We start from the raw sequence: 14404 nt of genomic DNA on the forward strand, positions 1-14404 counted from the left end.
TATTTGTTTCCTAGAGGAGCATAAAACTTTGGATTAAGTTCAAAGAAACTGTTGGAGCAATATCTTGCTGTGCCATCCAAACCCATGGATGCCAGGCTTTTATGTCTTCTTTAATTTTAGTAACTAACTTTCACTGAATTTTATGAAAGTATCAGGCTGCAATAGACCAGAAGAGAAAATGTTCATCACTACAGGTAGTTTGAGAAGCACTGTCCTGGACCAGTTGAAACCTAAGATAAGATAACAGAAGCAGAGTCATGTTTACAGGCACGCCCAAACTTTGAGAGAACCAATAGGAGGCCCTTGGTTGCGGAAGGAGGGTGGGAAGTGTCCGTAGGTGTGATGCAAAGCTCAGTGCAAGGACTTTCACTCTAAATGTATCATCTTAAAGGAAGCTCTAGATGACAAATCTGGGGCATTTGATTTATTTTAGTCCAATCTCATACCGTCAGGGATTACATAACTCTTCAGTCGTCTATTTCAGAGCCCACTCTTAGAAAATGTGTCTAAAAGTATCTAACCTACATTTTTCATTTTTTCAGGTCTTTCTCATTACCTTTCACAAACCAAGCCAGTTGGGTCTTTGAAAATCTTTTTTCTTCCTGAATGTAGTATAAAAATGAGCTTCGGTGCCCAGGATGGAATTTGCGTTATACCAAATAAATCCAGGGCAAAGAGCTTAATCACCTAAGAGAGCTTCTACACATTTTCTATCTGAAAGCTTGTCAAAAATAGCTGGAGAACTAAAGAAATTGTGCATTGTACATAGTATCAGAAAAGAGACCTTGACCTTTGGGTTTAACAGAGTACTCCTATTTTAGTTTACTAATTTCATCTACAAAATCATATGGCATCAAGTATTCAATGTGTATAAATCTCACTGGTAAATCCACAATGGAGATGCTTAGTCTCCACCTGTCTGCTGATATTCTGCCACAGAGCCCTTGTAGACTTAATTCCCTTTAAGAATGAAAGGGCTAAGTCATCTCATGGATTCATGAAAATAGAGCTGCATTGGGAGGGATGGGAGATTGTTTTTTAGAGGTGATGAGAATACTTTGATTTTTGATTAATGCAATTTTTGGTCATATATATAATATAATATAAAAATGAATAAAACCCACAATTTTTCCATTATGCAAAAATTGCTATTTATATAGAGATATTTCCTTTCAGCCCTTCTCCATATTTATACAAAAGTAGGAAAATCATTAGAATTGTATATATGTAATTGATTCTCATTATTTGCAATATAAAGTTGTGAACATTGAATTAGTTAATATTAAACTACCACTCCTAGGGGAATTAGGGATTAGGTTCCTGTGACCTTCTGGCCACAATATTTTTGTCCACCAGTCAATAAATAACCTTGCTTTATGTGTGGTTTTGGTTAAAGATACCTTATTTAACATATATTTTGATCCATTAACATTGAACTCGTGGCCAACTGCACTATAACCAGTGCCTGAATGACATTCATCGAGCATGTGTATTTTCTCTGTGAGGCACAGCACAGCTTTCTTGCATTTGAAACACCAGAGAGTACTTCATCACCATGCCTGGGGTCTTTTAAAATGGCAAAATCACCAACCGAAAGCACAAAAATCTGAGAAACGTGTTTACATATGAGAGCTGAAATAAACATTTCATTATTTAGCCTCAGCTGGAAACATGTGTCTATCAACTCCATTTTTTTCACTACTCTGTGCATTTCTGTGAATGATTCCAAAGATGTCTTGAGTATTGATTTTGAGGTTATAAATAAATTATGGTGAGTATGTGAATTTGCAAATGTGGAATTTACACACTATGAGGATCAACTACGTAAATGTGGTTTTAGACTCTGGTTTATTTTTTAACTTCATATTATATGGGAAAACTTTGTATATTCATTATAATAGTTTTTGTAATGATTGATACATACTGCTAAATATACAATATTATAAAAGGTGACTACACAAAAATGTAAAAAAGCAGATAAATCACTTTATTGGATTTAACCTAGAATTTTGAAAAATATTTATGCTCTTCCCAACCCTCCCCCTTGCCCCCGTAAAAGGTAAATTATGCTATAGAAGCTGAAAACTATCCCTGCCAAATAGTTGAAAGAATTTAACCCCTTAGGACTTTATCCAAAGTTGGGGATTTTGTTCTCTTTACTGAGGCCCTAAGAAAGAAATAACCATTTCTACAAGAGGGTACCCGCTTGCTCCCTTTTCCTGTCTTTCTGTTTCCTTTTATTAGTATCTGAGTGCTGCACTTGATTGGGTGATGCATATATTGTTTCTAACTAACTGCTTGTACTGTTCACTGTTGAGAGAGATCTCTTTTTAACTGATTTTGTCTCCCCCAGGTGTTGGATTAAATGATGGGCAGTGGCATTCCATCTCCTTATCAGCCAGAAGGAATCACTTGAGTGTGGTGGTAGATGGCCAAGTGGCCTCTGCTGCTTCTTCCCTGGGGCCTGAGCAGATTTATTCAGGTGGTACCTATTATTTCGGAGGTAAGAGAAGGGGTGAGGCCATACGGGCAATTGACCCATATTTGCAGTTATTCCTCCTTTTCTTTTGTCTTGGAGATGTCATTATGTTTTAACCAATTCGATAGTATGGAATAATTTCTCACTTGCTGTGAACATGTAAATGTTAAGTGGATCAAGATGACCAACTAGGACCTAAGATTCATTTCTAAGATTCATGTTTACAATTTCTACAATGAGAATGATTGCAAATAGACAACCCTCTTCACTTCTTTCAAAATTTGTTATATTTTCCTAGTGTTCAGTGGCCCTTATATGGCTTTTTCAGATTTTATGGGCTGATTTTATTACAGTATTTTCCTGAACATGGCTCTTAGCTCCTCTGGAGCATCCTTATTGCTTTTCCACTGCCCAATGCAGAAGGGCAATATTATGCCAATGGCAAGTAATCTAACCTAATTAGCCATAGAAACCTCTGTTCATTGCTAAGTAATAATGCACTGATACATTTGATGAAATTAAGGCATCAACCTTCAATATCAGGCCACCTCTCTAAGAGAACAAAAACAAATGAAGTGTATACCTGCCCTGGATGTTTGATTGAACTAAAAGCTTGGAAAAGAAAACCTTGGAAATGGAAATGAATCTTTACCACTGGAAAATTAAAATAAAATGTGATTTGCCACTAGAAGGGCAAAATTGTTAAACTGGCGGTAGTAAGACATTTCTAATCATGACTTGGAATGCTTCTTATTGCTGTTATTTGGAATGTTAATAGTCACCTCTGTCTAGAATCCCTTTTGAATTTGGTGGCAGTAGCCCAATCTTTATTATTCATCAATAAAATACAAATTCCTCCCTAAGAATTGATGGTAAGCACATAGATCATACATCTTTTATCTGATAGTAAGAGCAAACACACACTTTCTGCGCTACCCAGGAAAATGGTTCATACGGGGTTCCTGTCCTAACTTAAAAGGAAACTTTCATGGTGTCTGGAGCCCTTGAGTTCCTCCAAATGAAGGAAGATGTCCTCAAATTCCTTGCAGCAGGAACCAACTTGGGAGGCACCAACCTTGACTGCCAAATGGAACAACAGTGCTTTTACAGAAGGAGAGGTGATGCAGTCTACGTCATGAATCCGAGGAGAACCTGGGAGGAGCTTCTGCTGGCAGCTCGTGCCATTGTTGCTGTTGAAGACCTAGCTGGGGATCCCTGGGTGGCGCAGCGGTTTGGCGCCTGCCTTTGGCCCAGGGCGCGATCCTGGAGACCCGGGATCGAATCCCACGTCGGGCTCCCAGTGCATGGAGCCTGCTTCTCCCTCTGCCTGTGTCTCTACCTCTCTCTCTCTCTGTGTGACTATCATAAATAAAAATAAAAAAAAAAAAGAAGACCTAGCTGATGTCAGTGTCCTCTTGTCCAGAAATCCTGGCTGGTGCGCTGGGCTGAAGCATGCTGCTGCCACTGGAGCCACTCCTATTGCCGCCGCTTCACCTCTGCAACCTCCGCTAACCAGATCCAGGTGCCCTTCCAGGAGCCGAGACTTCTGGTGGTTACTGGTCCCAGAGCTGACCACCAGCCTTTCACAGAGGCTTAGGTTAACCTTCCTGCCATCGCTCTGTGTAGCACAGAGCTCTCCTCTGTGCTATGTGAACCTCCCCATGCCTTGCAGAACAAGGGAGCTCACTTAGCGGGTCTCATGTGGGGTATGCTGGCCCAGGAAGTTCTGCGCATTCGTGCACCGTTTCTGATGAACACCCATGGGGCAGCTGTGCCCGATCTCTGCTTCTACAGAGCTCCTGAAGGTACTGAAAAGGAAGAGCAGGCCGCTGCTGAAAAGGCTGTGACCAAGGAGGAATTTCAGGGTGAAGGGACTGCTCCAGCTCCCGGGGTTCACTGCTGCCCAACCTGGAGTCGCAGGCGGCTCTGGAATGCGGGCAGCTTCTCTGCTGAAGACTGGAGCAGCTCCCCCTGCTTGGGCCTCCAAATCGGTAGGAACAACCTCTGAATGGTCTTAAGCTGCTCTTCCGCAAAGGCAAGCAAAATGGAAATAAGGCATACTGTGAATGGCAGCATAGTGGCAACAGTCTTGAAAGATGTAATTACCTCCTTTAGTGAGATTTGTTCATTTTGAACCAAGCTGTTTATTAAACCTCATGGAATATATGATTGATTTCATGGCAATCCATAGGAGCACATTCCTTTAACAAATGGTTAGATATAGAGAACAAATTAACTAAGAGCTTTCACTTCAAAGGAAAAGATTTAGAAGCACTAAAAGAGATTTTACAAACAGGCATGTTGTTCAATGTGGAAAAAAAGACTAGATAAAATGAATAGACTGGATAAAAGTGTAAATCATGAAAATAGAATCCTGATTCTTAAAGTATTTTGCATCCTTCCTGTTCATATTTAATGATGCCTACCTATTTTTTGAGGAAATTTTTCCTATTATTCATTCTGTCATATTTTATGGTGAAATATATCACATGTGCACCCTATAATTTTGGTTGTTTTTATTATGATGCAAATGATATATGCTATTTTATTAAATAAACTTTTAATCTTTGAATAGTTTTAAATTTATGAAAAAGTTGCAGAGATACAGAGTTCCCCTATTCCCCATACCAGTGTCCATGGTAGTTCATGTCTTATATCATATATACATTTTAAAGAGTACTAATTACGATACTATGCATATCTACATGTGCATTTCCCAGATTAGAAAGATAATATCATCAACATTCATTTGGTCCTCCATGGTCCTATCTCTTCATTGTAAACATTATCTTGAATTTAAGCTTTATTCTCCCTCTCATGTTCTTTATAATTTGGTGTCTATTAAAGTGTTTCTGAGTTCTCAACCAATATATTGTGGAAGCTTCCATCATAAAATTCAATCTTCAGGACTTAAAAAAAAGTCACTGATCTCAGGTTTACTTAGGTATCTGTTTAATCAGTCATCTCAGTTGGTGTCCTTCAGTATCCAGACATTTTGGGCACAAGATTCTACTGATCACTCAACACACACCCTACATACTCTAGTATACCCTTACATTTACAGGGCTGAGAACAAGGGGCCCAAAGAAAGGAGGAGGCCTTATACTGCCCTCCTCCTCCCTCCTCTTCCCAAGCTTGTTGTCCAGGGACTGGTAGAGGAGGTCCGTCCTTCTGCAAGTCCACTTTAGGGTTTTAGGTTGGCAATTCTGGATTCTGGGAGTGGACTTGAGGAGAGTGGGTGTCAACTCTTCCCAGTTTTAGCACTGGACACCCTGAGTCCCAAGGCAAACTGTCAGTTGTTGGCCCTAGAAGACCTTCTGCTCTGCTCTGTGTGTGTGAGCCTCCCATGTTACTAGGATCCATATTATCTAGGTGGAAGGCTCTTCTTAAGTTGCTAATTCTTCAACCAGTTTATCTTCAAGTAAATAAATATCCCATGTTCTGAGATACTTCCCATCAGTTCTCTTCCACTTCTCTCTCAATTCACCTGTGGCTTTCCAGTGATCTTATCATCCTCAAGTCTGCCTAACATGGCTGCAGTCTCCTCCACCAACTGCATTGTATTTCCATTCTAGGAAGTTCCATTCTAGGAAGAGAGACAGTCATGCTGGGAGGGGGGCTTCTCAGAAACCACAGTGTTCTGCATATGCCACACCAGACTCCATTATCTGTCCATCCTTTTCTACTTTTTCTCCCTCCAACTGAGTGCTTTTCAGAAATTCAGACTTCATTGTGGTGGATTGTGCTCAGCTTTTATCATTTATAAATTGTAAATTTTAAATCTGTGTTCTCCAGGTTGAGGACAGATAAATGTCTAATTTCTGCAGTATTACCCCATGTGATCTTTGTGCTCTGAATAACACCCTGTGCAGCACAGACTGGAGGCACTAGGCCTTGTGCAGTATTTCCACCCTCACTTGCATAAATCAGCCATTATCCATCCAGTGAACAGCCTGGACCACCATAAAGCCAAAGCTGACATCTTACTTCTGGTGTGGTGACATTGAGTGATAATTTATCTGTCATCCTCGGGAGGTGTTTCACATGCCGACCACCTCCAGTAATGGATTAATTAATTAATTCAGCATTCAGTATTCCCAAGAAATCTTCATATTTTAGAACTCCTATCTCAAACAGGTTCAGTACTGAACTTTTCTCTGCTATTGCATTATATTAGCTTGTGGTTGCCTGTTATTGTAGACTAATGAGGCGAACCTGGCTTGAACCCTTCTTTATTCATAAAATCTCTTGCTTATTAAACACTGTAGCTAGGAATATGAAGTGCCTCATGATATGACGATGTGCTTTCTGTAAAGTTCCATAATCTTTCTTTGTCACTGCATTTGCTTAGTTTTATTCCCTACAGGCACATTGTACAATTTATTTTATTCTGAAATGGTTTGAAATGTGTCAGGAAACACTACCTGGAGAAAAGGAGATTAGCAGAACTGTTTATATTCCTGGCATATTGTAGTCGCCCCCAAATATTATTGAACTATTACCCTCTCAGTTTTTACTTTAACATTCTTAATTGGTTAATAAGTCATCTAGAAAACATATCGAAGTTATAATAACCATATCCTACACCACAGAAGAATTTTAAGCACTGAAAATGTGTGTCTGTACCATGCACAATAAATTGATAGTCAAAGAGCTTTCATCACCTTTCCTTGATCTATCAAATTTGAAACTTCAAAGCTTCCCTTGGTTAAAATGTGATATTCCAATGCCCTTGATAACAGTTTTAAATATGAATCCTGGCCTTTACTTGCCATGTAAATGTGTTTTGTTAGGAAAGCAAGCATTAAAGGGAAATATCCTCAGTCACAATATTTAATTATAATTAGAAAAAGAGTGTGGATTGTATAGGAATTAGGAAGAAAAAGAGTGTGGATTGTATAGGAATTAGGAAGAAAAAGAGTGTGGATTGTATAGGAATTAGTAAATTGCTGATTCATTTCTTATTCTTTGAAACTTAATAGAGCTTGACAACCATAACAGCAAAGAAAGATTAATGAAAAATACATAAGTATAATATATGTGTTCATACTCCATAAAATTATTTATTTCACTTGGCTAGAGAAACACTTAGAACATCATTAAATCCCAGAGAATAATGGTTAATAATATAGTTCTTTATTACTTAAATAATTAGAAACAGGTCTTAGGTAAGTGTTAGAAAAAAGTCAATATAAATGGAACATTCTTTTATGAAGCAAAGAATAAATAAAATCACAATGAAATGTTTTTGACATTAAGTCATTATGATTTATTAAAATGCATGTGTGTATGGCTCTTATATGCATATGAAAATAAAGTATGTAATTAAATAGTTGGTAATGTTATTCCAAGCCAATATAACTCTTTTCCAAATTGTTAGCTTTAAATGCCAAGGTTTCACTGTTATTGATTTATCTTTTCAGTGCACATTTTCAATCTTTATGCCTTTTTCCTGTGTTTAATATATCATTTAATATTATATAATGATAATAATAGTATATATAATATATAATAACTATTATAACATTATTTTGTGTGAATCCTGTGGTAGTAAGAGAAATATTTGTATGAATTGCAATGTGTCATTTAGATTAAACTAATGATGACTACGAGGGGCCCTTCTTCTCTCTTTTAATTTAAAGAAATTAATCAAGTGCCTCTTTCTTTTTTCATAGTGAAGTAATCTGTGATACTAAATCCTGATTCATTATGATATATCCTAACTTAACTTTGTTTTGTTTTGTTTTGGTCAGGTTGTCCTGACAACAGCTTTGGATCCAAATGTAAAAATCCTCTTGATGGATTTCAGGGATGTATGAGACTCATTTCTATCAGTAACAGGATAGTAGATCTGATTTCAGTTCAACAGGGATCCCTTGGAAACTTCAGTGACCTCCAGATAGACTCATGTGGAATCACAGACAGGTAAGGACAATCTCATTTCTTTACCTTGACCTGTCCATTTTCAAACTTTTGGCAGCATATTAAAATTTATATAGAAAATAATTATGTTTTTAAACTTCTCTTTCCTGCCATCACCTGTTCCACAGAAAATGGATGATATTCACATTAGAAATAAGAAAATACATTTTTTAAAAAAGAAAAAGAACAATACATTTTTAGTTTTATACTTCATATTTCCAGGGATAAAATTTAGATAGAAGACACGTGACTGTGTTATTTTTATGTACAAATGCTGCCAATTTACTAAAGATAATATTGATGCTGCTGTAATTTTAGATAGGTATAAATGTATCAAAATTATATCATTAAACTCAATAGATTAGTACACTCTAACAGTAGTATTGATCACCATGTACCAATAAGTCAGAGACCTATGAGGCTGGTTATAAAGTGCCTTTTGCTTCTCTGACAACTAATATTTTCAGAGGCATGGCAATTTAACTGGTTGCTATGCTCCTAATGTGTACCTTTCACAACCCATTACTGTCTTCTCTGCAGGAAAAGTCAAAAGGAGCCTCTCCTCTGGAAAAGTTTGGAGCTGTAGCATTGATTAAGATATAAGGATGATCTCGTAATTTCAATAGGAACTCTAGTACAGGACATGATAATTCAAGATTTGGGAGGACGAGTTGTAGAGGACAAGTAACTTTTAAAATAATAATTGATAGTTAATAATTTAAAAATTATTTTAATTTAGGCATGGAGAACTATAGCCAAATAATCTTGCCAATCATGCTTTAATATCAGGGGTGTTAATTTTAATTATTGAGTTCAATGGAATGTCATAGCCATTACAGGTAAAAAAATTAAGCAATGTTATGACAGACTTAGCCCCTACCCTATAGTAGTATTCAATATATATCTTGAACAGACATAAATTCTGAGCTTTAAAAATAACTTTTCAATTGTATAAGGGATTTTATCAACATAAACACTCATCTATTATAAATAATATATTATATCTGATAGAAGGTTAGTCTATCAGTGTCTCTGGATCCTATTTTGAACACTAATAGATACTGTGTTGTGTGTAGAGAAAAATAATTGTAATCTCATTTAGCAGTGGATTAGAAGGCCATGCTTTCCTCTCTCTGAATATACATGTATTTATTTAACTCAATGTGTAGATAAAATAATTCTTTCTATAATGAAAGATGATATGTAAAGGAAGAATTTAGACTGTAAATGTCAGGGACTAAATGGCAGTGACCTTCTCCATAGTTACATCCATACAGCCCTAGAACCCTAATCCCGATATGGGGAAGGGCATGTGGCAAGGCTCCCTGAGCCAGCTCTCTTGAGGTGTGGGATCACTTCTCAGTGGCTAACGACCATGAAGGCCCCGTGGGAAGGGTCAGTCATTCACACTATTAGTGATAGTTATGTTCACCATCTCAGTTGCAGACAGTTCTTTCTGTACAAGCTGATCCATACTTCTCCCATGGGTTTCTCTAAAGCTGCCCTTTTACACAAGGAATCCTGACTGCCTGTTTTCTGAAGATACACGCTTGTAAAACAGAGGACCGTGATACAGCACAATGGGAGAATGAATAATTTTGATACCACATCTCAAAAACACTTTTCAGAAATAGTGAGCAAATTATGGATAGATCTTGGCTATCCATGATGTTTTTTTAAAGAAAAACTTATGACTAATGGTAACCCTAGTAATCTAAAAAATAATAGCAAAAATTAAAGTAATTTTGGTATCTGTTTACCTTTTAAATTTCCAGAAGTATCTCTGAACTCATCTCTTATGTTCAGAAGAAAATCTATATTCATTTATTTTGGTCTAATGTGCTATACCGATTGACATAGCTGCCAATCACTATTTCAATAAAGGCTTTTTTAAAATCTGTTTACCAGGATATATTCTAAGCACTTAACATGGATTAGTATTTAAGTTTGACTGTATGTGTCAGCATGATGTGAGTGTGCAAGGAGTCTGAGAATGTATGTGTGAATGACCTACAAGTGCGTGCATGTGTTGAGATAGTATGGATGTTTGTGTGTGTGCATTTGTATGAGTTACTGTGTGAGGAGTTGTATGACGGTATGTGTAAGAATTTGTGTGAATATGTAAGGAAGGTGCTTTTGGATATGTGAGTGAGCTTGTGAGTGTGTACATGTGTGGGAGAGGCTGTATGCAGTGACTATGTTCTAAAGTGAATTTTACTTATTTTTTTAATTCTAAAGATCTAATTGGGTTTATTAAATTATTTATGAATTGGGCAGTGTCCCATTTAGCAGATATGGGGGCCCTCCCTAAAATGATTTTTAAATTAATTAATATGTATTTAAAGTAATCCTCACAAAACCCCTTAGGGCTTGTTCCTGGTAGCATTTGCTTCTTACAAATCTGAAAGCAGATGCACAGAGAGGTGGAGTTGGCGAAGAGGACATGGCTCAGAAGCAGAGCCTGCATCAGATCTCAGTTTTCTGGGGCCAGGAAAGCCCCACTGAAATGTCTGTCTGCCAAGCTTCATAGCCCCCTGCGTGCACATTCACATTTATTGTGGTTACTATTCATCTATGTACAATAAACTCATAATTTAATGGTTTAATAAATTGCAATTAAAAACACAGGAACTTTAAAAATATACTTAAAAGTCTGACAGGAACTTAACAGTGTTAGCTCTTTTTTGCCTTTGACTTTAAGTTGGATCAGACCTACCATAGAAGTATACATATATTTACACACATGCTCACACTCACATTTACATAGTCTTTAGCACACATTCTTTACACACATAGATGAACAGCCATTGCACAAGTCTCTCATGCATATGTACACACTTGTATGCTCACTCACACACCCAGAATTCTTTTCCATGCACAACCCTTACACATATACTCATTGTACTCACATCCCTGTGCTTCCTCACTCATTGATCCACACACATGCACACACTTACAAGACCATTCCCACACCCCTTACACATTCACATCTTCCTTATGAATGGCCACACATTTACACAAACACTCATCTAGAAGCCCTCACTTTGTCCTCTGTGGACATGCAGGGGAAGTGTCCCGAAGGCAGAAATCTGGGTGTGACTGAGGGTTGAGGTCAGTGGAGGTGATGATGGCACCAAGGGAGCCGCTGCCCATATCATGTGTCCATGTCCCCAAACCAGTTTATGAGCAATGAAATAATGATGGAAATGTCTATGGGAAAATGTTGGAGCTAGAAAGAATAGTTGATAGGTTATTTCACTTTGTTTTGGAATGATTAGTGGGGAGAAAAGTATAAATTGTTTCAACATTGAATGAAAATCAGTACTTCATTCTGCAATGTAATTTGCCATAGGTTACTTACTAATTGTCAAACAGAGCTATTACATGGTGAATTTGAATAACATCTACAATCCAGTATTCACATTGTAATAAAAAAAAATAAAAATTCAAGTCTAATAGGAATCAAGGAAAATGAACTCAGTATCTTTCAGCAGCAGCAAATCAAACAGAAATAGCACATGGGTCACACTAATTATTCATTCTTTAGGAGCTTAGGTATAACTGCTTACACCTGCCCCCTTTTAAACCGTGGCTGAGGCCTGTAAAGAATAGCTTGCCCTGTCCTTTTCTTTTCTGATCACCAGCTATGATTATTATTGTTTTAATTTTTTTAATCTCCCTCTTTCTTCTAGATTGTTATTGATTTAAATGCTTAAAAATAAAATGCATCATGAAACACTCTCCAAATCGACTTCTGTGAATCTATAAAAATGCTAAAATATATATAAATTTAATTGGCAATGAAAGATGCTGATTATTTACTTTAAAAAGCAGGTTGTAAAATAACATATGATTATATTTATAAATAATCACACACAAATGCATATTTATATATGTTTATAGTGGTGATTTTAATGTATGAGGTTATAAACCATATTTCTTCTCTATTGTTTCCTGGATCATATGAGTTTTATACAGTGAATATCTATTTTTTATAATCAGGAAAAATCAATAACATTATTTTTGGTTAAAACTGGAGAAATCCTATAAGTGAAATATGAAGTTTCTCATTGTTAGTTTTAATAACGAAGGTGGCGGAAAAAAAAATACTGAAGGTGGCAGAAACGCCAGCATGAAAACATTCTTGATAGGCCTTAGAGCTTATTTTTTTTATTCTGGGGTAAAAGAGAACATTTCAGGCTTTGGTCTCAATATAGTTTTCAATCTAAATTCTAAAAAGTATCAATAATCTGATCAGGGCTGTTGATACCAAACAGTTGATCAGTTGATACCAAAAAGCTCCCCAGCTTCTCAGCTTTTTTGTCCACAGCGCCCTATGTATTTCAGTGATTTTCTCATAGTGTTCCAAGCCCAAGGATATTACTAACACTTTCATTTAAAAAGTAGCTTAGGTCCAAACAACATATTTATGTTCTAAAATTTAGTTACTCTTAAAAAAGAAGTGTGTGTATACAATCATATAATTATAAATTTCACTATATTATACATAGTTTTATATAATTTGCAAAATCTTTTAATTTTATTTTGAGTGAAACACAACTGCTTTGTAATTACACGTGTTCACCTGTTGAGTACTGCACAACTTTTCAAAGCTTGGGATCAGGTCAGACACTGCCACCCTCATTTTTGTTCAGCACTGATTTCACATGGTACTAGTTTTTTTAATCAACTACCAAAAACCCAGCTACTTAAAACTAGGGCATCATTAAAAGGAATGTATTATGATCTAGTGTTGAAGTTGAACTACCTCAAGCTAGGAAGTTGCAAAGTCTTGGGGCTGATATTGAGTATGCCTGCATTTTTCTTGAAAAGTTAAAATATCCTGGGAGCCTCTGTGAATTCCATTCAGCTCCCTGGAACACCCTGACACATTGCTAGGAATTCGTGTGTCTATCCAGTGTGCCTTCAACATTCTTGGAGGTCTTCATTTTACTTAAAAAGTGAATAAAGGTGTCCCTCTCTCTTCCTTCTTCTTTCCTTCTCCTTCTATATTCCTTCTTCTTTTAAATATTCAGTGTAGGGCAGCCCCGGTGGCCCAGCGGTTTGGTGCCGCCTTTGGCCCAGGGTGTGATCCTGGAGACCTAGGATCGAGACCCGTGTCAGGCTCCCTGCATGGAGCCTGCTTCTCCCTCTGCCTGTGTCTCTGGCTCTCTCTCTGTCATGAATAAATAAATAAAGTCTTTAGAAAAATAAAAATAAATATTCAGTGTAGTAAAACAATATGATTAAGTGTTGTTATTTTATGTAAGTTCTTGCTATTTCTGGCAACATATTGAATTAGTGTTATGTCACTTAGGGAAAAGAAAGGGCTCTAATATAGTGGGCATGATGAAAATTAAGCAGTCACAACTACCTGAGAATTGGTTGAAATCAGATGAACTTATTGATTAAAGGTTTGGTTCTGTGATTAAACCACCTTAATGACAGACTGAATTAACCATTAGTCGTGTTAACTTTACCCTTTCTGTTACTGTTGACATTCTTCTTTCGCATGACCATGTATAATGATCAACATTCTATGATTGCTCAAAGTGAAAAGTAGTGATTGTATCTGCACCTTTTCGTAGGTGTTTGCCCAACTATTGTGAACACGGTGGTGAATGTTCCCAGTCTTGGAACACCTTTCACTGCAACTGTGCAAACACTGGTTACACAGGAGCTACCTGCCACAACTGTAAGCTGAACACACTTGCTGCTTCTTCCCTCTGTTCTGATTTCCTTGTTCCACTTCCCTTCCCATGGCTGTGTGCATATATGTCCATGTATTGGAATGTACAACCCTGAATTCTAGCATCCAGTTGCTTTCTAGTTTATTTTAAATCCACACCTCTTTTTTAGAAGTTAGGGATGGCAGATAATGATGTTAATCATATTAGTTTATGTTATTGAGTATTTTCTAAATGCCAGGTACTGACCTAGTATTTTATATCCAAATTCCTTGAATTCTGATGACCACCTTAGTGGGTGAGTACTGTTATCATC

At 37.0% G+C, this 14404-nt stretch overlaps 1 protein-coding gene across 1 annotated transcript in view; it reads left to right on the top strand.

Annotated features, from left to right (window-relative positions):
- Positions 1-14404, top strand: part of CNTNAP4 (contactin associated protein family member 4) — a 247457-nt gene that overhangs the window by 155020 nt on the left and 78033 nt on the right. Inside the window, 3 exon segments of the mRNA XM_055304701.1 lie at positions 2354-2503; positions 8233-8404; positions 13990-14096. Coding sequence (XP_055160676.1) covers positions 2354-2503; positions 8233-8404; positions 13990-14096 — 429 coding nt within the window.

Source organism: Nyctereutes procyonoides, unplaced genomic scaffold (genome assembly GCF_905146905.1).
Source record: "Nyctereutes procyonoides isolate TBG_1078 unplaced genomic scaffold, NYPRO_anot_genome, whole genome shotgun sequence".
Lineage (NCBI taxonomy): Eukaryota > Metazoa > Chordata > Mammalia > Carnivora > Canidae > Nyctereutes > Nyctereutes procyonoides.